Consider the following 25,026-nt stretch of genomic DNA (forward strand, 5'->3'; position numbering starts at 1 on the left):
AAATCAATACATGTCTAATTGTTCTCCATTTACTGTATGAGGAGCTTTCCTCCTCAGTTTCCACAGATGCCTGCAGATAACTTTTTCACTTTTTTCCAGACAGCAAAAGATGAGTTGATTATTTCTATTTGTCCTCCATTTATAAGTTCACAATCTTCCCCATTTCATTGTGGACTCTCACTTCCTGGTTCCCCAGTGGTCCCCAAATCACAGAATCACATACGTGCCTGCCTGAGTTAGAAAGATTTTTCATTGAACTACTGACTCTTAATTTTTGTGCAACACAAGGGGGATAGTAAAGCATATCATGGTGTTATCTACTCAATGGTATACTATACAGCCATTACAAAAGTATGTTTATGAAGAGTCTGTAATTAGAGAATGCTTATAAATGTACACCAAAACTGCAAAATATAAAGTTAATTTCTAGGGCTTCCCTGGTGGCGCAGTGGTTGAGAGTCCGCCTGCCGATGCGGGGGACACAGGTTCATGCCCCGGTCCGGGAGGATCCCACATGCCGCGGAGCAGCTGGGCCCGTGAGCCATGGCCGCTGAGCCTGCGCGTCCAGAGCCTGTGCTCCGCAACAGGAGAGGCCACAACAATGAGAGGCCCGCGTACCGCAAAAAAAAATAAAATAAAATAAAAAAATAAAAATAAAGCTAATTTCTAGTATGAGCACAACATGATTCAGGTGAAGAAGACTGACGGGAAATAGGAGCAGTGTTCATCTCTGGGTGTTATTACTGCTGTTTCCCTCCTATGCACGCTTTAAACTATAGTGAACATTACTTTTAAGAACAGGAATGATAAAATGAACTTCATTTACAAGATCACGGACCCGCTGAGAGCACTACCCAGACTGGCAAGGACTCCAGGAGTCTGCAGGCCCCTGTGCGTGTCTCCCCACCATCTGAAAGGCATTTCCTTCTACCCTCCGCCTTTGCAAACCTCATCGGCGCTGTCAGCCCAGCCCATGCTATCTCTCCATCAGGAGGGCGTCCCTGACGCTCCCAAACCCAAGGGACTGTGCCGCCTCTGTACTTCCACAGCATTCATCTCACCACTCAAACATGTGTCAACACTCCCTCTTATGATGAACTGTCATCTATTTATTCCGTATCTTCCCAAACAGTATGTAAGTTTTCTTAGGGCAAGAACTATGTGCTTCTATTTCTCTTCCTCCTAGGAGTTAAAAATCACTCAACAAATACTCAAGTGATTAATGAAATCAATCCCTCTGTTGTCTCTGGACCAGTCCTTCCCAATCCTTTACCTGAAATAAGCATCTGCCCCACCAGCAAACAGCCACACGGAACCAAGTGTTACCCAGGAAAGAGCATGAAGCAACTTTCCAGTCACGCTGCACTTGACTCCAGTCCCACCTCCCTGTAGCTCTGAGTCTTTAGGTAACTGAAGCTTAGCTTCCTTGTCTGTAGGACAGCACATGCTGCTACCTAATTTTCAGGGTTGTAAGGATTCAAGGCCATGATGTGGGTGACTTTGGGCACAGAGGTTGGCACACAGCGGGGCCCTTAGCCTGGCTACTCCACAGGAGCGCCCCTTCTCTGAGGCACGAGACTGGCTGCCCAGAGAGGACGGTCCCATGCGGTCACTTCCCTCTGCATGTCACTGAGCTCTTTCTTGATCCAGATCCACCTAACCTGTGCTTCCTGAGGCCACATCCACTGGGTGATTAAGAATAACGAGATGAGATTCTTTGGCTGGTACCCTTGCTGGCTTTTGCGGAGCATGCGGCTCCACTCAAAGTCTCATCCAGTAATTCCTGGGAGTCCCCAGGGCATGTCTTCTGTGAGCTATGAGTACTCCTCTTCACTCTCTCCTACAGCATCTTGTTTAGTCTTTCCCCCAGGTCCCTAACAAGGCCTCCGACCCCCACTGCCTGAGAAGCCACCTGACGGGTCCCACTCCTGCTGCTGCTTCTGGAGCCGGGGAGAAAACACCTGTTTCTCATGAGGTTAGAGGAACCAAAGATGTGTGTGTGATCTTGTAAAGATTTGGGCTAAATGCCTTTTCTTTTCAACTTATAGCATCTCCTCCCTAAAAGTGACAGATGAAACCTAGAATTGTCCTTCCTCGCTCAATGGCTAAGGCCTCTGTGAACCCAGCTGGTCTGCCTGGGCTCCTCTTCCTTTGACACCCGCACAGTTAGATTACTGATGGGTCTACTAGACCAGGTTATCAGACGTGCCTGAACGCGTCTTAATCTCAGAGGTGGGCCCGGCTTAGGCTAAAGCTGGGATCCCATTTCACTCACCAGGGCTTTACCGGCAGACCTCTTCCCAGGCCCTCCTCCTTACTACACCCTGTTCTGTGGCCCAGACGATGCTCTCCAAGCTGGTACTTCTCCACCCACTCCGTTATCTGTGTTAGAGTGCCCTTCCTAACAGGGCAAGATGACAGAGATAGGAGAGGGCCTTGGGGGTTCCTGTGGACCAAGTGGCCGCATGTGACAACAAACTAAGGCTGTGTTGGGGGCCAAGAGCAGAGTGGAGCACACGGAATTTCAAAGAGATTGCTGAACGGAAAGGAGCCCAGGCAGAGAACAAGAGCCAGAGTACGGAGCCAAGATGCTCATCCAAAAGGATGGGGCTCTTCCGGGATGCCCTGGAGAACCACGGCACGTAAGGAACAGCAGATCACGCAGCAAACCAAAATAGATGGTGGATTTGTGAAGGCAGAGGCTAACTCTTCTTTCCACGGCCTTTTCCAGTAGCTGTGAGGCTGACCTTTGAGGCTCCAGGTGGATGGGAGCAGTAGAGAACCGGCTGGGGCGGAAATCAGAGGTGGCAGCGAAGCAGGAGGTGGAGGGGAAGCTCAGGAAATGGCAACCACTCTGATGGCGTCTCTGAGGGGCCCTCTCCACGGCGGGAATGATTAGCCCTATGTTTTATGAAGGGCTCCAAACCCTCTCCCCACCCAGGGAGTGCTTCAGAGGCAAATTAGTAATTCAGTACCATTTGGCCCTCCCCCACCACGTGTTATGCAAGGGAAGCAGGAGTGAAAAGATCCGAAGGATGATAAGAGGGAAGATGGAAAGCTGAGGATTATGATGCCAAGGGAAGGGTCATTTTCACCCTGCTCCTCTCCCATCACTGGACTCCGGTCTGAAGCTGCTGTAATTGCATCCTGTTAAATTACAGGTAGAGGAATAGCTCTTGTGACAAACATTAATAGATTTGGGGTAACGAGTCAAAAAACACCTGGGAAATATAGATACTGCTATTGGATACAAAAATACCTAGAGAGAAGAAAAGAAAAAAACAAATTGCATATGGGGAATTAAGAAGGCTTTATAAAATATGCTGACAAAAAGATTTCATCATAAAGACCTAAGAAGAATAAGAAAGCCAAGGAAAAATATAAATTTGATCTCTTCTTAGCGTAAGAAATAATGATACTTGTTGTTATTCTATATATAACTCTGAAAGCAAGACGTCAATAAACAGAAAATGTAAAATGATACAAATGGGCTAATTCAATATGTTACTGAATAATTAACATGGATAAAACAGAAAAATACAACAGAATTACTGTTTTTTGATTTTGCATTTAGAAGACTAAATTAGCACATCACACAAAATCAATGTTTTAAAATAATTACTTAAAGAGAAACACCCGTTGCGAGGACAAATAAATTCTTACCTAAACCAGGGGTCAGCAAACTTTTTTGTAAAAGGCCCATGGTAGGCATATTTCTAAGCTGCCCAATGATCACTGTCTCCTTGTATTCACAGCCTCGTGTTGCCTGGACCTAGTGACTTTCTTATAACCAATATTATTCAGCAAAGATGAGAGAATGCCACTTTCATGATTAGGTTACAAAACATTCCATCTTCCTAGCAGACTCTCTCTATTGCTTTCCCAGCTTGCATGCTTCGATGAAGAAGCTGCCATGTTGGAAAGGCCCACACAGCAAGGAAGTGAGGGTGGTTGGTCTTCAGCCAACAGCCAGCAAGGAAATGAGGCTCTCAGTCCAACAACCCAGAGGAACTGAATCCTGCCAACAACCACATGCACTTCGAAGCATATCCTTTCCCAGTTGATCCTTGAGATACTGAAAGCCCAGCCAACACCTTGATTGCAGCCTGTGAGTGACCTTGAAGGGGAGGACTTAGCTAAGCTGTGCCCAGATTCCTGATCTACAGAAACGCTGAGATAATAAATGTATGTTGTCTTAGGCCACTAAGTTTTGAGCTCATTTGTTACTGAGCAATGGATAATGGGTAACTAATACAAGGCCAGACAATACATTCTTCAGGCTTTGGAAGCTATATGGTCTCTGGGGCAACTACTCAATTCTGCTGCTGCAGCATGAAAGCAGCCAGACATGATACGTAAATGGATGAGTACTCTGTGTTCTAATAAAACTTAACTGATGGACACCGAAATTTAAATTTCATCTAATTTTCACATGTCACAAAATATTGTTCACCTTTTGAGTTTTTCAACCACTTAAGAACGTAAAAACCATTCTTAGCTCACAGGCTACACAAAAACAGGCAGCAGAATGGATTTGGCCTGCAGGCCATAGTTTGCCAACCCCCTACCTAAACAACACCTACAGCTCTGTTTAAACCATTATTTGTATAACACTTAGACTTGAATTTATATAACATTATGCTTCGGATAGCACTATGAAACACATTAGTAAAGTATACTTTATTGATGGATAATGAAATACCAAATAAACATCTCTTGGCAAGTATTTTGTAAATTTCCAAGGCAGAGAAAGTGAGACAGACACAACCCTGCCGGAGATGATGGAGGAGCTGCAATCAGAACCTCTACGTCCTGATGCCCAGGTGCGGGTAAACCTAATTAGCCTGGTTTACACAGCCCCAGGCAAGAAAAAGCTCCCTTCTTGAAGGGGAGGCAGACAAACTGCTAGCAATACCAGTGGCTGAGGGGACACCTTCCTGTGTGGCAGTAACACATACCCTGAAAGAGGAAGCTCTAGACAGAGGCAGTAAAAGCTAGTGGGAAACATACGTGCACGAAAAGCACATGCTACATACATGAAATAAATAGAAGAAAGAGACTCACAGAAAAGCTAAGGAGCTATCATTCACATCTCTAATGTTGACAATTGGATGTTTGTTCAGAAAGGTGCCGAGGAATGACGAAGCTAGAAATCATTTCACATGAACAGTTAAGAGAACTAGAAAGGTTTACCCTAGATAAAACTATCTTCAGACACCTCAAGCAATGTCTGGAAGAAACCACAGAACCACTCTGTTCTTTAGAGGACAGGACCAGGACCAGGACCAGAACTGACATGCAGAGGTTAGAGGAAACTAATTCTAGCTTATTTTACGGGAGGAGAAATTCTGATGGAAGGGGCTTCCTTGAAAATACCTTACTCAACAGTGTTATCTGTTTACTGATGGCACTCTGACAGAAAGGAGAGAACCGTCAGGGACACTGATAAAGGGATTCTTACACCATGGAGAAAGTTCTCATCTCATCCTAAATTCTTATCATATTTAAAAATTTGATAAGCAGAGAAAACTCATTTGTCCTGATTTTAGGCTACCTGTAGACAACAACAGGCAAACAGATAACTTGGATAATATATTATTCTGATGCATCTCAAATAAACTCTATAGAAAGTATGCAGGGTTCAGGGGAGATCACAATAATTAAGGAATGGAAGAATTCAATGATCAGAAAAAGCCCTGGCTATTTAAGGCATTTGGGGACAAGGTAATGATACATTTATCTGAATGGTGCATATTTTATAAAGAACAGACTATAAGGGATTTTACACCAGGAAAGACAATCAGAATGCTTATCTTGAAAGGCAAAAGTAATGTGGGATAATTCAGCTATTACACTGTTAGTAAATTTCAAGAAAACAAAACAAAACAAAAAAACCATGGAATCACAGGTTGACACCAAGCTTTAAACAAAATTATTAACAACATGACAAAGTGAATAATTAATTGATTAAAGGGAAAGAATCCTATTTAAATTCTTGAGAAATCTGCTCTAGTTTTAAGACTTTAGACAATCTGATTCAGGCTCTCTTTCTCTTGCTAAAACCAGAATGCCAACTAATTTATCTAAAGGCAATAAAAGCAATTTAAATTTGATCATCTTTTGGTTCAGAATTTTCCTGCCGTTACGATCATCAATATACCGTCTCTCTACAGGCAGACCTGTGGTGGAATGGAAAACTGTAAAAAGAAGATTGCTTGTGTATGTGGAATCAGAAAGAGGGAATTAGTCAGAGGAGCCACTATTTAATGGTGTCAGGCTAAGTCTGCCCTTTCATTTGTCACCGTGACAGGTGTGACCCTGCAAGGGGACCCGAATTCTCAAGACTATGGGCAAGGGTTCCTACAATTCTGAGGCATTTTCAAACTGTCAAAATGCAAATTTTAAATAAGCAAAGTCATGTTTAGAATTTTAATAATAGGCATGATTTAAATTTGATTTTAACAAGAAATATGTCTGATCACTGAGCTTCAAAATTAAATAAGCTGTAATAGTGGGAAATTATTTACTTCCTAATATGTCCTGTAAAAGGTACATTCTAAAAAAATTTAGCAGTTTTACTGAAGTAAAATTGATGTATTATACAATAAACTCACCATATAAAGTGTACAACTGGATAAATTCTGACATATATATATACACCTGTGAATCCATCCCCACAATCAAGATAATGGACATACCCAATGCCCTCCAAAGTTCCACTGTGTCCCTTTGTCATCTTTCCTGCCCTCCCCCCAATCAACTGTCCCTCAATCAATTCCCACACTTGAGCCAGTTTATATACCCACAACCTCTTGAATAAAGGGGATGGTGGGTCACCTTGAGGAAGGACCCTGAGAATTTGTACTGTTAATCTTCCTCCCAGCCTTCCCCAAAGGGACCCATGGCCTTTTACCAGAGTAACTGTACACTGGGGAAAGGAAATCATCAGACCTTTCGGGGACTACTGGTCACTGGTTCTGAATGGACACTAATTCCAGGAGACCCAAAACATTACTGTGGCCCATCAGCCAGAGTAGGGGCTTATGGAGGTCCAGTAATTAATGGAGTTTTAGCTCAGGTCCATCTCACAGTGGATTCGGTGGGTCCCTGACCCCATCCTGTGGTTAGTGTCCCAGGTCAAGAATGCATAATTGGAACAGAGATACCTGGCGGCTGGCAGAATCCCCACACTGGTTCCCTGACCTGTGGAGTGTGGGCAATTCTGGTGGGAAAGGCCAAGTGGAAGCCATTAGAACTGCCTCTACCTAGGAAAATAGTCAATCAAAAAGCAAGACCGCATTCCTGGGGTATTGCCGAGATTAGTGCCACCAGCAAGGACGTGAAAGATGCAGGATTGGTGATTCCTACCACATCCCCATTGAACTCGCCTACCTGGCCTGTGAAGAAGATGGATGGCTCTTGAAGAATGACAGTGCCTTACTGTAAATTTAACCAGGTGGTGACTCCAATTACAGCTGCCGTACCAGTTGTGGTTTCATTGCTTAAGCAAATGAATACAAGCTCTGGTACCTGGAATGTAGCCATTGATCTGGCAAACGCCTTTTTCTCCAGCCCTGTCCATAAGGCCCACCAAAAAGAGTCCCTTTCAGCTAGCAAGGCCAGCAATGTACCCTCACTGTCCTACCTCAGGGGTTATCCGTTCTCCAGCCCTGTGTCATTGTTCAGTTCACAAAGCTCTTGATCGCCTTTCTTCTTCATAGATAATCACGCTGGTCCATTACATTGGTGACTTTATGCTGATTGGACCTGGTGAGCAAGAAGTAGCAACTACTCTAGACTTATTGGTAAGACGTGTGTGTCAGAGGATGGGAAATAATTCTGACTAAAATTCAGGGGCCTCTAGTGGATTTCTAGGAGTCCAGTGGTATAGGGCATCTCAAGATATCTCTTCCAAGGTGATGGATAAGTTGTTGCAGCTGGCACCTCCTACTGAGGCACAATGCCCAGTGGGCCTCTGGATTTGAGACGCAACATATTCCTCATTTGGGTGTCTTACTCCGACCCATTTATCAAGTGACCCGAAAACCTGCTGTTGAGTGGGGTCCAGAACAAGAGAAGGTTCTGCACCAGGTCCAGGCTGCTGTGCAAGCTGCTCTGCCATTTGGTTCATCTGATCCAGCAGATCAGAAGTGCTGGAAGTGGCAGACAGGGATGCTGTTTGAAGACTCTGGCAGCTCCCAGAGGTGAACTGAAGCACAGGCCCTTAGGATTTTGGAGCAAAACGCTGCCATCTTCTGAGGATAACGACTCCCCTTTTGAGAAACAGCTCTTCGTCTGCTACTTGGCCTTAGCAAAGAGTGAACATTTAACTATGGGCCTCCAAGTTACATGCAACCTGAGATGCCCATTTATCTGATCCACCAAGCCGTAGAGTTGGGAGTGCACAGCAATGCTCCATCATCAAATGGAAGTGACATACACAAGACTGGGCTGAGCAGGCGCTGAAGGCACAAATATGTACGTGAAGAAGTGGCCTAAGTGCCCATGTCCCCGCTCCTGCCACACCGCCTTCTGTCTCCCAGCCGGCATCTATGGCCTCATGGGGAGTCCCCTACCTTAGCTGATAGAGGAAGAGGAGGCTCAGGCTTGGTTTACAGACGGTTTTGCATGATATGCAAAGGTGCAAGCAAATCTTCCCGGTGGGCAGAACTTTGAGCAGTGCACCTAGTTGATCATTTTGCTTGGAACACGCAATTTTATGCTAATTAATGAGCTGTGGCCAATGGTTTGGCTGGATGGTCAGGGATTTGGAAGGAACATGATTGGAAAGCTGCTGACAAGGAAATCTGGTTGACAAAGATATTTGGGGACGAGGTATGTGGACAGACCTCTCTGAATGGTTAAAAATGTGAAGACATTTGTGTCCTATGTGCATGCTCACCGAAGGGTGACCTGAACAGAGGAGGATTTTAATAGTCAAATGGATAGGCTGATCTGTTTTGTGGATACCAATCTGCCTCTCTCCATTCACCCCTGTCATCACCCAGTGGGCTCATGAGCAAGGTGGCCATGGAGGCAGGGATGGAGCTTACACATGGACTCAGCAACATGGATTTCTACTCACCAAGGTTGACCTGGCTTCAGCCACCATTGAGTGCCCAATCTGCCAGCAGTGGAGACCAATACTGAGTGCCCAGTATGGCACCAATTCCCAGGGTGATCAGCCAGCTACTGGTGGCAGGTTGATTACAATGGATTGTTTACATTATAGAAGGGACAGGGTTTCACTCTAATTGGAAAAGACACTATGGATATGGATTGCTTTTCCTGCATGCAATATTTCTGCCAAACTGCCAAAATTCCTTACGCACTGTCATGGTATTCCACACAGCACTGTTTCTGATCAAGGAACTCACTTCACAGCAAAACAAGTGCAGCAATGGACCATGCTCATGGAATTCACTGGTCTTACCATGTTCCCCACCATTCTGAAGCTGGCTTGATATCATGGTGGAATCATCTTTCGAAGACTCAGTTACAGTGCAAGCTAGGGCGGCAAGGTTCTCCAGAAGGCTAAAATGCTCTGAATCAACATCCAGTATATGGTGCTGTTTCTCCCATAGCCAGGATTCACGGGTCCAGAAATCAAGGGGGAGACATGGGAGTGGTACCACTTACTACTACCCGTAGTGCCCCACTAGCAAAATTTTTGCTTTCTGTTTGCATGACTTTACGCTCTGCTAGCCTAAAGGTCTTAGTTCCAGGGGGAATAATGCTTCCTCCAAGACACGAAACAGTGATTCCACTGAACTGGAAATTAAGATTGCCACCCAGCCACTTCGGGTTGCTCAGGCCTCTGAATCAACAGGCAAAAGGAGTTGCGACACTGGCTGGGGTGAATGATCCTTACTATCAAGGGAATTTGGACTACTATTCCACAATGGAAGTAAGGAAGTCTATGTCTGGAGTAAGGAGATGCCTTAGAGGGTCTATGAGCATCACTAGAACCTGTGACGAAGGTCAATTGAAAACTACAACTCAATCTAGTCAGGACTATTAATGGCCCACATTCTTTGGGAATGAAGGTTTGGATCACCCCATGAGCTGAGGTACTTGTTGAAGGCAAAGGGAATACAAAGTGGGTAGTGGAAGAAGGTAGTTACAAAGACCAGCTATGACCCCGTAACCAGTTATAGAAATGGGGACTGTAACTGCCATGTGTATTTCCTCATTTTGATACGAATAAGTGTGTATATAAATTATATATTTGTTTCCTTTCCTCCCTTATTCCTTCATCATATTAGATAAGATGTGTTGACTTTATACCATGGTATTTAAGTATTTTAAATTTATACCATAGTCTTTAAGTTATGGGATTTCAAGGAGAAGAGAGGATATCACTACACCACTCAAGGACCTTACGTCCTCTTCTGGGGAAGGGGTTAGTGGGTTGTTGGGATAGCTGTATCATGTTAGGTGGAATGACCACGTTATTGTCTTTATTTGGAGATCAAGTACAGTTTAAGGAGATGCAAATGGCTGCCAAGGTGACAGGGGCTGGGCTTGTAATGGTTAACTTCCAGTGTCACGTGACTGGGACACAGGCTGAGATTAAACATTATTTCTGGGTGTGTCTGTGAGGGTGTTTCTGGATGAGATTAGCATTTGAATCCCCTCCCCAATGTGGGTGGGCACCAGCCAATCCCTTGGGGGACTGAATAGAAAGAGAAGCAGAGGAAGGGAGGGTTCGTTCAGTCCCTTACTGCGTGCCTGCTCAACCTGGGACACTGGTCCTCTCCCCTTGGACTGGGATTTGCACCAGGGGCTCCTCTGGTTCGGAGGCCTTCGGACTTGGACTGGAATTGCACCACGGCTTCCCTGGGTCTCCAGCTTGCAGATGGTAGATCGTGGGACTTCTTAGCTGTCATAGTTGTGTAAGCTGATTCCTTATAATAAATCTCCTTTTATATATATGTGTGTATATATCCTATTGGTTCTGTTTCCCTGGAGAACCCTAATATAGTCAGTCACTTTATTTTTAGCCATTCCAGGGAGTATATAGTGCTATCTCATTGTTGTTTGATTTGCATTTCCCTAAAGACTAATGATGTTGATCATCTTTTTATGTGCTCATTTGCCACCCACAGATCTTCTTTGGTGAACTGTCTGTTCAAATCTTTTGCCCCTTTTAAAAAATGGAGAGTTTTTTTTTTTTCCTTGAGTTTTGAGAGTTCTTTATATATTCTGGATACCAGTCCTTTATCAGACATAATTTGTAATTTTACCCCAGTCTGTGCCTTGTCTTTCCATTCTCTTAACAGTTTCTTTCGAAGAGCAGAAGTATTTAATTTGGATGAAGTTCAATTTATCAATGTTTGCTTTTACAGATTGCACTTTGTGTCTCTCATCTAACAAATTTTTGTCTAACGCAAGGTCACAAAGATTTTCCTTCATGTTTTCTTCCAGAAATTTTATAATTTTAGGTTTTACATTTAGGTCTATGATCCATTTAAAATTTTTCTATAGAGTGAAGTATTTATTGAAGTTCATTTTTTTCCATATGATAGCCAATGGTTCCAGAATCATTTGTTGAAAAACTATCTTTCCTCCACCAAACTGACTCTGCACCTTTGCAAAAAAAAAAAAAAAAAAAAAAAACCAGTTACCTATATCTGTGTGGTTCTATTTCTGCGTCCTCTATTCTATTTCACTGATGATTTGTCTATTTTGATACAAACACCACAGTGTCTTAATTGTTGCAGCTTGTAAGTCTTCAAATCAACTTTGGTCTACTTTTTCAAAGGTGATTTGGCTATTCTATGCATTTAGACCCAGGTCCTATGCATTTATACCCAGGGTATCAATTTCTACTAAAAAAAAAAAAAAAGCCTGCTGGGATTCTAATTGTGCTGAATGTATAGATCAATTTGGAGAGAAATAACATCTTAACTATACTGAGTAGTTCCGTCACACATGGCGCTTATTACTACTTAACTGAATAGTATTTGAGGGGTATCTTTGGCAAACCTCTGAACTTCACTTTCTCTCTGCAGCTTTCTCCTCTCCAACACTCTGCCCTGCAAACTCCAGCTTCCCCGGCTTTCCTGGACTGTCATTTCCATCTCAGCTCCACTTGTGTTTCCCCTCCCTGTACTGCAGCCTGGATACTCTCTCAAGGCAGTAAGCTGGGCAATCATAGGGCTCACCTCATTTATTTCCCGTCTCTCAGGGTTCACTGTGCTTCATTGCTTCATTGCATTGTTCAAAGTTTTCCATACTGTGGTTTCATATATTTTGCCCACTTAAAAAATTGTTTCAGGCAGGAAAGTAAATCCGGTCCCTGTTATTCCATCTTGGTAAGAAGTGGAAGTCTCAATTTTTAATTTTTAATGTCAAATCTGTTCTCAAAGTTATAAAATTCAAGTAAAAACAGGACAAAAACATAACTAGTAATTAGTACAATGTTTTATCACACTTCGTTTATTTGTTCATTAACTCATTTCATTCCAAGAACATTCATTGAATTCTGCATGGTAAGCACTGTACTGGCATCTAAGCATACAATGCTGAGGATCAAAGCCAGACAGGCCCCTGGCTCTCACAGAGCTTACAATCTAGTGGGACAGACAGACATTAATCAAATAATTACAAACAAAAATGTAACACTGCAATTGTGATAACTGCTATGAAGGAAAGGAACAAAACAATGCTATGATAACCTACAAGAGGGTGATTTTATGATATTTGTTTCCATTGAGCCTATATCCATGATTTGAAAAATATCACTACTGTTTCTTTATGTTAAAGTCACGAAGAAATTCCATTATGTATACAGTGGGAAAAAAGTATCCATCAAATAAACATTAAGACGATATGCTAAGTACTTTGGAGCACACAAAAATTACGACACTATCTACGAAAATTAAGATCTAATTGGGCATATAAAATATAAAGAAATATAAAGGTTATATATCTATATCCTACAGGAATATAATTGGAAATTTACCACTTACACATCGTTTTTGTCTACCCCATTAAAAAAAGTATTTTTTCTATCAGCCCAATTGCAGAAGTTTGATCAGTTTCTTTGAGAAAACAATACACTTATTTTATTTTGTTAGGTCTTACCTAGATATCTCAGCTTGGGAATTCTTCTCTCCATCAACAGTGAAAGGAGATGCTCCAGTTAGTAATTCATACATTAGAACACCTAAACTCCACCAGTCAACTGCCTATAAAACAACAGTAATTTCATTTTCTAGAGCATTAACTAATTGTATTTTATATAAAAGAAAAATGAACAAAATAAATCTATATATTTGACAATATTTTGACAAAAAGATTTTGTACACAGCTTCCTGTGCAAGGAGTATTAAATTAGCACATGCAAAAAAGACATTGAGAAGACAAATATTCAGGTATTCTCAGAACAGAATTTAAACATAGAGAAGTCAATCAAGTGTTTCTATTGCTAAAAGTGTTTCAATTATTTCCTAAACTAGTAATGGTTTTACTTAGCTTAATTTAAAAAAGAAATTTTTTTAAATTAAAGTATGGTTGACTTACAATGTTAAGTTAATTTCTGCTATACAGCAAAGTGATTCAGATATATATATATATAATTTTTTTATATTCTTTTCCATTTGGTTTATCACAGGATATTAAATATAGTTCCCTGTGCTATACAGTAGGACCTTGTTGTTTATCCATTTTATATATAACAATTTGCATCTGCTAACCCCAAACTCCCAATCCATCCCTCCCTACCCCCCAAAAATTTTTTTAAATTTTAAATAAATTTTTAAAATTTTAAATAAGTAAAATCTTTGGACTTATGATAGGGGGAAAAACGTACCAACCAGCATTTTTTTTTTTTTTTTGCGGTACGCAGGCCTCTCATTGTTGTGGCCTCTCCCATTGCGGAGCACAGGCTCCGGACGCGCAGGATCAGTGGCCATGGCTCATGGGCCCAGTTGCTCCATGGCATGTGGGATCTTCCCGGACCGGGGCATGAACCCGTGTCCCCTGCATCAGCAGGCGGACTCTCAACCACTGCACCACCAGGGAAGCCCCCAGTCAGCAATTTTATTAACTATTCAGCTCCAATAAATATGAAATTTCTTAAAGCCAAAGAACGAAGATGAAAAAAAATCCCATCAAAAGATGTTATTTTTTCATAACCACCTATATCAATTCCTCTTATGGAACCAATCACATAAATCTAGCAGTCTTCACTTTCTGGGAGGTATGGAAAGACTGAAAATAATATAAAATAAAATGTGATCTACGTTGGAAAACAATTTATAAAAGCAGTTACCTGAACTGAGAGCATAGCAAATTATACAGAATTTAAAGAATCTTGATATATTGAAAATTAGTTCCTTTACAATTAGGCAAATCAAGATTTCAATAATTGTTGGATATATGAGCTTACACCAATGAGAAGTTAACTGGTGCTAAAATTTTGAACTCTCTGCTTCCAAATTTCAGAGCCAAGATTTCAGAGAGATGATGTAAAGTTTGTGAGCCTAGAGTTATTTTAAAGAAAATACGTAACAATAACACATAAACTAAATCAGTAATTCAATTCTTTTATTTATACAAGCAGCTTTACTGCCAGCGGAGTCAGGACCCTTAGAACGTTGGATTTGAACCATGCTCGTAAATTAATACAGATCTATAATCAGATTCCTAGTCATGGACTGAAACCAATACCACACAGATTTGAAGAACTCCTAAGGGCTCGTAAATGCATGATTAGTCATTAGCAAGGAGACCACCGATTCTCCACTGTTAAGATATTCCTACTGGGGACTTCCCTGGTGGTCCAGTGGTGAAGAATCCGCCTGCCAATGCAGGGGACACGGGTTCAATCCCTGGTCGGGGAACTAAGATCCCACATGCCACAGGGCAACTAAGCCCACGTGCCACAACTACTGAGCTCACGTACTGCAAAATACAGAGCCCATGCGCTCCGGAGTGTGCACCACAACTAGAGAGAGAGAAAAAAAAACCCACACGCCACAACTAGAGAGAAGCCCGTGCGCCACAATGAAGAGCCCGCGCCGCAACAAATGATCCCACATGCCTCAACGAATATCCCACATGCCACAACTAAGACCCGACGCAGCCAAAAAAAAAAGATATTCCAATTGTATATGTGAGATTTTGAAAGGGGATGAGGAAGATGGGGAGATGAGGAGCAAAAAAATAGTCCGCATTTCTTATTTGGAGAACATTATTAATAAAGCAAAAGTGTTAAGAAAGAACTAAACAAATCTGTACCCTTTAATACAAGAAGAAACAATATGTGACCCAGATTTTATAACTACTTAGAAAGCCTCATCTACAATCTTCATTTTGCACATACAAAGGGAAGTGAGGAGGGAAAAAACTGAGTTTTTTAGAAGGCTTAGGAAAACAAACTTAGACTATCTTGAATGCAGAATTGTTTTCTTTCTCCAAGGATTGTCACAATGTTTTTTTCTGTTGAAGAGGTAATCAACAAAGTTTCCAATATCACTACAAAGTTAAAAGCAGAAATTGAGAATAAGAAAATATGAGAGACTCCCTTTTTAAGGATCTCTTACAAAGCAAATTATCGACTGAAGGTGAAATAGTTTCCATATGTTTTTCTAGCAAAAATCAATAATGCCAATAAGTAAAGTCCATAGTCATTCAGCATGACTCCAGTGGGGACAATGTGCACTGTTTATGCATTCATGACACCTCCGCATTGTACTGTGGCCCAGGTGTGTCCTAAAAGGCCAGGTCACATGCAACAGACAAAGGGTGATTTCTGTTTTAAACAGGGTTACAGTGGATGCTTTGCTCAAGACATGATACTTTTAATGGAAATAAAATAAAAATTATTATTTGAAGAATCAGTCGATTTTGAGATATCCTTTAACAAGAGTATTATTCTATAAAACAAAATATTATCCTCATCAACGAAACCTGAAAAAAGGGGACTCTAGAATGCCCTAACCTTTCCATTATCCTTTTTCCTCCAAAACACTAGATATCATAATATGTTCGTGTATACAAAGCAAAGGTAAAAAATGAAGATAACACCAAAAAGAGGGCCTAAGTTATTAACTAGGATTTTTAATATACATTTTATAGAGATATATCAGGAAGTGTCAAAAATAGAACATACCTTGTCATGTCCTGAATCTCCCCCTCTGACAATATCTGGTGCCATGTATTCAATAGTTCCACAAAAGGAATATGCTCTTTCAGCCTTAAACAAACAATCAAACAAAGAAAAAGGGATTTGATTTTAAGCTCGTATGACAAGTGACAAGAAGAGAGAGTTAATACTAGGCGGCAGTGTTGAGATACACCACAGTAGCAAAGTAGTGGTAGAAGCTACTTGACAGACCTTCTTCTCACCAGGACAGACCTATATATACACACCTATATGGTATGAGGTAAACCGGTAAACTTTTTTTTTTTTTTTTTTGCGGTACACGGGCCTCTCACTGTTGTGGCCTCTCCTGTTGCGGAGCACAGGCTCCAGATGCGCAGGCTCAGCAGCCATGGCTCACGGGCCCAGCCACTCCGCAGCATGTGGGATACTCCCGGACCGGGTCACGAACCCGTGTCCCCTGCATCGGCAGGCGGACTCTCAACCACTGCGCCACCAGGGAAGCCCTACGGGTAAACTTTTTAAGCCCTGAAACTCTACTATCATCCATCCGTCCATCTGTCCAACCATCCATCCATCCATTAATGAATCCAGTCATTCACTCTTCTTTTTTTCTGTGTGTGTATATGTTTCTATCACTGATTTCTTTAACTGTTCTTGTAAGTGCCAATAGTCCTAGTAGTATGAATGACTTTATTTCCAGATCGGCAAGATTGGGAAAACACTGGGAAACCTGAAGGAGAAAGGAAGATCAAATGCTAAGAAGGGAAACAGGGAACCCAAAGATGAAAAAGGATGAAAAGAATTTTTCCAATCTTACCATCATGTTTAAGTTTGGCACTGCCGATGGTGGGTTTAAGTGATGATGAGCAGAACTAGCTTTAAAAAAAAATACTGCTTCTTAAAGACAGTTGCTTCTCTTTTGTAGAACTTTAAAAAGGGCTAATTTAATATATCAGCCTTAAAATTAATCTTACAAAATTAAGTAATTAGGCTTTCCTGGTGGCGCAGAGGCTGAGAGTCCGCCTGCTGATGCAGGCGACACAGGTTCGTGCCCCGGTCCGGGAAGATCCCACATGCCGCGGAGCGGCTGGGCCTGTGAGCCATGGCCGCTGAGCCTCCACGTCTGGAGCCCGTGCTCCGCAACGGGAGAGGACACAACAGTGAGAGGCCCGCGTACCAAAAAAAAAAAAAAAAATTAAGTAATTAAAAAAATGACCAACTGTGTCATACCTCAATGTAATAAGGAGAAAAAAATATATGAATTGTTATGCAGATATATTAAACAGGGGAAAAATAATTCTTCTTTAACAATGTACATTCATATGGCTATATCTAAAATTTTAAAGGCACTTTGGTGCCATTAAAATATTTTACAAAACTATTTTAGAGGAAGCTTTTCAATTTACACTTTCTTCTTCTTCTACCAGCAAGGTTTCAAGAAAAATAAGCATTCTTTTTATTTACCAGCTTTAAACATAAAGAACACTACCCTAGCAATGTTATAGAAGTGGTAGAAGTCCCTAGTTTTATTGGCTGAAAGTTCAGCCCAGAGATAATGAATGTAATGAATTTATTTAAACCCTATGATAAATGTATTAAAACTACTTAATTATGATATATACAGCCCAATAATTTTATATAAATAAATACATAATTTTATATAAAGAAAAATAAAATTAATATGGTTTATGACTCACTTCTTTCCTTTTATATACTATATATATGTTGAAAGATTACTATTCCCCCAGAAAGTAAAAGAAATAATCCAGTTATGCTTAGATCTGCAGAAAATTTTCTTTCTTGTTATCTGGAAGAATAATCTCATTGAACAGCTATGACAAACCATATATCAAATGTCATTATCTCTCTGCTTCATCACTTCAGTACCAAATGCTAATTTTGTATCAAACTATTGGAACGATTAAGGCTAAGTAAAACTGATTTCATATAAATTTGCATATAAAAAGTAATGAATAATTTTAAACATTTTGTTAGACATGTTTAGATTGAAAAAAATATGTGAGTGCTTAGGAAGCATTCACTTCTTCACTGAATTATTTTAAAAAAATACTCCAAAATTACTTTTTAGTGGGATGGGGGGAGTGGGAGGGAGGCTCCAGAGGGAGGGGATGTATGTATACATATAGCTGATTCACTTTGTTCTACAGCAGAAACTAACATAAATTGTAAAGCAATTATACTCCAATAAAAAAAAAGTATATATATAAAAAACAAAACAAACAAAAAAGAATGTGTATGAAGTAAAGCCTGGTCACAGTTTGAAAAGCTAAAAAAAAAAAATTCCCAAGCTTCATAAAACTAAATATGTAGTGTTTTTAGTTAATACACTATTTATTATACAATAGCCCTTTATAGGATATTAAGCAAAAATCATTATATAGCTGACATAAAGAAACACAGAAAAATTGCTAAGTCATAGTATTTATCATTTGATCTCATCTTTCTTTGTGAATTCCAGTCAACTGTTTTAGTTTAAATTAATTAATTTATTGAAGTATAGTTGATTCACAATGTTTCAGGTATACAGCAAAGTGATTTGGTTATACATATATACATATGTATATTCTTTTTTCAGGTTCTTTTCCATTATAATGGTTATTCCAAGATATTGAATACAGATCCCTGTGCTATATAGTAGGTCCTTGTAGTTTATCTATTTTATGTACAGTAGTATGTATCTGTTAACCCCAACTTCCAAATTTATCCCTCCTCCCCCTTTCCCCTTTGGTAACCATAAGTTTCTTTTCTATGTCTGTGTCATTTGATCTCATCTTAAAAGATATCTTTAAAACATATCCTAAATCAGGTTTAGATATATTGAAAGAAAATAAAAATAATTCTCCAAAATGGTTTATGAGTAAAAAGATTACAAGTTTTGATTTATTGCTTCTCTAGATTTTCATTTATTTAGAAAACTAGACTTTTTAGTACATATAAATTTTCATTTCTATTTATAGGCATACCTGTGTTACAAGCCACTTTGGAATAATGCATATTTTCTTTTAAGTATGTGACAATGATTACATTTTACAACTTGAAAGTCACGAAAATCTGTACTCTCTTCTTCAAAATACTAGATATTCATAAGTTCAGTGTAAAACCAGTAAGAAACATATGGATCTTATTGATTACGGTGGGAAAGATCTGACAGTCACCACCACTTTCCATGTCTCTTTTTTTTCTGTATCTGACAATGAGAACGATGCAACGATGTAGTTCAGTTCTCCATTGTCTTGACATACAGGAAGCTCAGAACTACATTAAGTCCTCAAAGATATTTCTTCTACCTTCTCTGTGTGATTTCTGGGCTTTTTTAAAATTCATTTTAGCTTCTTTGTTTTTTGGGGGGAGGAGGGAGGGACGTAGGTAGTGTCTACATTAATAAATAATTAAGAGATAATTATTTAATTTATAAAAGTTCCAAGAGTCAGCAAAATTAAGCTTAAGTGTTGGGAAGTTCCAATCCCTGAGGAATAATAGTAAACAAAGTATTTCTTAAGTCTCTCTGTTATTTTAAAACATTGCCATTTTAGCCTCTTGCAATTCTGTATCTGCTTCCTCTTCCTCTGCCCCAAATGGAAGTGTTACTCCTGCCGAATTCTAACTTTGAGTGTGTCAGCCTCAATTTCCTAAGAGTTTATCTTCTATTGTAAAAAAATAGCCCCAATTTTAACTTTTGAATTTGTGTTTATCTGCCTAGGAAGATGCATGTTATCTAGAGCAGCGGTCCCCAACCTTTTCGGCACCAGGGACCGATTTGGTGGAAGACAATTTTTCCATGGACCAGGGGAAGGGGGGGAACGGGGAGATGGTTCAGGCAGCAATGCAAGCAAAGGGGAGCGATGTGGAGCGGCAGATGAAGTTTTGCTCACTCGCCACTCACCTCCTGCCGTGTGGCCCAATTCCTAACAGGCAGTGGACAGGTACCTGTCAGCGGCCTGGGGGTTGGGGACCACTGATCTAGAATGTATGCAGAATGCCTTTCAAATAATTGTACCCAGAAGACAAACTGATGAAGTATGATAGGGGAAGGTCTGTGGTGGGGACAAAAACGATTTCAAGGTAATGTGTTATGAACTATGATATAAAAAGGCTAGGATAGCATAGCTAAACTCTATTGCGATTATTGTTTATTTATTAAAAATTAATATTTTTCTCAAGAAGACAGGCAATCAGCCAATTTTGCAGTTAAATCCATACTGTTTTATAAGCAACATTACTTATTAAACACTACAGTGTTAAAAGATTGTGAAGGAGAATTTAATTGAATGTGAAAATAGTAAAAGCACTGTGTGCACCATCCTGGCACATAATACGGAGTATTCTTTTTTTTTTTTTTTTTTTTTTTTGCGGTATGCAGGCCTCCCACTGTTGTGGCCTCTCCCGTTGAGGAGCACAGGCTCTGGACACGCAGGCTCAGCGGCCATGGCTCACGGGCCCAGCCGCTCCGCGGCATGAGGGATCTTCCCGGACCGGGGCATGAACCTGCGTCCCCTGCATCGGCAGGCGGACTCCCAACCACTGCGCCACCAGGGAAGCCCAATACGGAGTATTCTTGTGTTTAAGTATCAGCTGATCAAGGAGGCTTCACTGTGCCTTAGAGAGAAAGATCAGGTAACACTGGACAAAAAACTGGTTTCCTTCTAAGGAAGAATCCAAATAGAAACTCAACTGCCAAACCCTCAGGCATTTCTCAATAAACACGAGATTAAATCATGTCTAGCTTTTATTTGCCAATGTTTTATCTTGATCTTACCTGCTTATGATATATAGATAAATTTGTGAGTTAAATGTAAAATTACCAAAGAAATTTTTATTCCCCCATTCTGTATTTTTTCCCATCTCAATTTTGACAAATCTCAAAACAAATATCCAAATGTTGGATTTTTAAGAAGAAATATTGCATTGCTAATCATCCAAGTCTATGCTCCCAAGACAGAAAGGGGAATCCCTAGGTGCCAGCCACAAAGAGGATGCTGAAAAACAGAGGTATCCATAGGACCTGGGCCGCGGCAGCACAAAGGAAAGGAAGGGAAGTTGTTTCAGATCCTAGCAATCCAGAAGCTTGAATTTCAATACTTTTATAAGGACAGAAGATGAGGCCCTTGGCTCTAAAGAGGTGGACTGGAATTACTACTCTTGTGTAAACCTTGGAATCTAAGAAAGCTGAACCCTCAGTGAAAGCAAAGTCTAGAAGAAATAAATTCACCCAATAGCCCAGATTTATTTCTGTCTGAGCCCTAGATTTAAAAACAAATAAATAAATGCTCCTCTTGTGGAATCAAATCCCTAGGCTTGTGGCTCTTGTAGATTTGGGACCTAAATTTACTCTTTCCTCCATAGTATGGGAAAGTGAGAAAATCTGGTCCAACATGGTGACAACTCTGGAACATATGACAGAACCAGAGGAATTCCCACTACTTAGCTGCCTCAGGATTCACAAAGATAAAGCACTGGAGTCTCAAAATTACAAATTAGTGAACTATACAGTGCAAAAAAAAACAGAAGAATTACTTGAAATACTAGAAGAGCAATCTAGAAAAGGCCTAGTATGTTGTAAAAGATGAAAGACATAAAGAAAGGAAAATATCCATAAAACAACATAGCAGCATAGAAAAGACCAGAAAGATATGAAAAAGAATACAATAGAACTGTATAAATGAAAAAATACAATAAAAATAGGCAGACTAAACAGATTAGACACAACTAAAGAGAATCTGTGAAGTATAGGACATATTTGAGAAAATTATCCTGAATGCTGCGAGAGTCCCAAGCAGACTAAATAAAAATATATCCATGGGTAGCAAATTTCTATTTTTTAACTTGAATGGTGGTTATAAGAGTGTTTGCTTTATAGTAATAACTCACTAAGCCATACTTTCATTTTGTTTTTGTGTTTTGTTTTACAATAAAAAGATACCAAAGACAAAAACCTAGTCCATTCCTAGGTATGTTCATATCCAGCTAAATTATCACTGAATATGCAAGGCAAAATAAAGGCATTTTAAGACAAAGATAGAGTTTACTATTCATTGATCCTTGTTTAAAAAGACATCTAAAGGATGCACTTCAGAAATAAACTGAACTCACAAGAAAAGAGTAAGATGTAAAAAGCAGTAGAGAGCAGAGAAAACAGGTAAACATGTGAGAAAATCTAAACAAGTTTTGAATTTATAAAATGAAAATAATAATTACACAGTAATCAATCTGGGAAATATAACACAAGATGGGACTAAAATAATAAGTAACAATAACATATAAAACGAGATGGATAACTGAAGCTAAAACATTCTACTGTTCTTGTAGTGGTCATGACAATCATAGACATAATTGTTAATTTTAGACTCTGTTAAGTCAGTATACAGGCATACCTCGTTTTACTGTGCTTTGCTTTATTGTGTGTTTATCTGTGTTTCACAGATATTGTGCTTTTTACAAGTTGAAGATTGTGGCAACCCTGTGACGAGCAAGTCTATTGGCACCATTTTTTCCAACAGCATTTGCTCACTTCTTGTCTCTGTGTTATAGTTCGGTAATTCTTGCAATACTTCCAACTTTTTCATTATTATTATATTTGTTGTGCTAACCTGTGATCAGTAATCTTTGATGTTACTATTGTAATTGTTTTGGGGTGCCATGAACTGGGCCCATATATAAGACAGCAAACTTAAATCGATAAATGTTGTATGTGATCTGAGACCAACTGGCTGTTCCCCCATCTCTCTCCCTTTCCTCGGGCTCCCCTATTCCCTGAGACAAAACAATATTGAAATTAGGCCAATTAATAACCCTACAATGACCCTTAAGTGTTCAAGTGAAAGGAAGAGTCACACTCTCATTTTAAATCAAAAACTAAAAATGACTAAGCTTAGAGAGAAAGGCATGTCAAAAGCCAAGAAGGCCAAAAGGTAGGTCTCTTGCACCAAACAGTTAGCCAAATTGTGAATGCAAAGGAAAAGTTCTTGAAGGAAATTAAAAGTGCTGCTCCAGTGAACACATGAATGATAAGAAAGCAAGATAGCCTTATTGCTGATATGGAGAAAGTTTTAGTAGTCTGGATATATCAAACCAGCTACAACATTCTCTCAAGTCAAAGCCTAATCCAGAGCAAGGCCCTAACTCTCTTCAATTCTATGAAGTCCTGAGAGAGACGAGGAAGCTGCAAAAGTGAAGCTAGCAAAGGTTGGCTCAGGAGGTTTAAGGAAAGAAGCTGTCTCCATAACATAAAAGTGCAAGGTGAAGCAGCAAGTGCTGACGTAAAAGTTGCAGCAAGGTATCCAGAAGATCTAGCTAGGATAATTAATGAAGGTGGCTACACTAAACAACAGATTTTCAAGGTAGATAAAACAGCCTTCTATTGGAAGAAGATGCCACCTAGGACTTTCCTAGCTGGAGAGAAGTCAGTGCCTGGCATCAAAGCTTCAAAGGATAGACTGACTCTCTTTTTAGGGGCTAATGCATTTGGTGACTTTAAGTTGAAGCCAGTGCTCATTTACCATTCTGAAAATCCTAGGACCATTAAGTATTATGCTAAATCTACTCTGCCTGTGCTCTTTAAATGAAACAACAAAGCCTAGATGACAGCACATCTGTTTATAACATGGTTTATAGAGTATTTTAAGCCTACTGTTTTAAGATCTACTGCTCGGGGCTTCCCTGGTGGCACAGTGGTTGAGAGTCCGCCTGTCGATGCAGGGGACACGGGTTCATGCCCCGGTCTGGGAAGATCCCACATGCCGGGGAGTGGCTGGGCCCGTGAGCCATGGCCGCTGGGCCTGCGCGTCCGGAGCCTGTGCTCCGCAACGGGAGAGGCCACGGCAGTGAGAGGCCCATGTATCGCCAAACAAAAACAAAAACAAAGATCTACTGCTCAGAAAATAAGATTCCTTTCACAATATTACTGCTCATTGACCATGCACCTTGTCACCCAACAGCTCTGATGGAGATGTACAATAAGATTAATGTTATTTTCATGCCTGCTAACACAGCATACATTCTGCAGCCCATGGATCAAGGAGTAATTTCAACTTTCAAGTCTTATTATTTAAGAAATACATTTAAGGCTATAGGTGCCATAGACAAGTGATTCCTTTGATGGATCTGGGCAAAGTAAACTGAAACTCTTCTGGAAAGGATTCACCATTCTAGATGCCACTGAGAACATCTGTGATTCATGGGAAGTGGTTAAAATACCAACATTAACAGGAGTTTGAAAAAAGTTGATTCCAACTCTCCTGGGGGGACTTTGAGGGGTTCAAGACTTCAGTGGAGGAAGTATCTGCAGATATGGTAGAAAATGCAAAAGAATTGGAATTAGAAGTGGAGCCTGAAGATGTGACTGAATTGCTGCAATTTTATGATAATATTTTAACAGACGGTGAGCTGCTTCTTAGGGATGAGCAAAGAAAGTGGTTTCTTGAGATGAAATCTACTCTTGGTGAAGATGTGAATATTGTTGAAATGACAATAAAGGATTTAGAATGTTACATAAATTTAGTTTATCAAGCAGTGTCAGGATTTAAGAGGTTTCCAGTTTTGAAAGTTCTATTCTGGGTAAAATGCTACCAGACAGCATTGCATGCTACAGAGAAATCATTTGTAAAAGGAAGAGTCAACTGATGCGACAAACTCCATTGTTGTCTTATTTTAAGAAATGGCCACAGTGAGCCCAACCTTCAGCAACCACCACCCTGATCAGTCAGCAGCCACCAACATGGAGGCAAGATCCTCCACCAGCTAAAAGATTATGATTCACTGAAGGCTCAGGTGGTGGTTGGCATTTTTAGCAATAAAGTATTTTTAAATTAAGGTATGCACTTTTTTAAAGACATAATGCTATTTACAGCATACTTAATAGACTGCAGTTTAGCATAGACATAACCTTTATATGC

The 25,026-nt window shown here is 40.2% G+C and overlaps 1 protein-coding gene across 2 annotated transcripts in view; it reads right to left on the reverse strand.

The window, feature by feature from the left end:
* RPS6KA5 (ribosomal protein S6 kinase A5) overlaps positions 1-25,026 on the reverse strand; it is a 182,949-nt gene that overhangs the window by 28,862 nt on the left and 129,061 nt on the right. For both annotated transcript variants that reach the window (XM_081229462.1, XM_081229461.1), the window contains 2 exons: positions 16,121-16,204; positions 13,090-13,193 (listed from right to left, as the gene is read on the reverse strand). In XM_081229462.1, the coding sequence (XP_081085588.1) occupies positions 13,090-13,193; positions 16,121-16,204 (188 nt within the window). The remainder of the gene's footprint in view (positions 1-13,089; positions 13,194-16,120; positions 16,205-25,026) is intronic.

Source organism: Mesoplodon bidens, assembly GCF_964165515.1.
Source record: "Mesoplodon bidens genome assembly, chromosome: 3".
Taxonomy (NCBI): Eukaryota; Metazoa; Chordata; class Mammalia; order Artiodactyla; family Ziphiidae; genus Mesoplodon; species Mesoplodon bidens.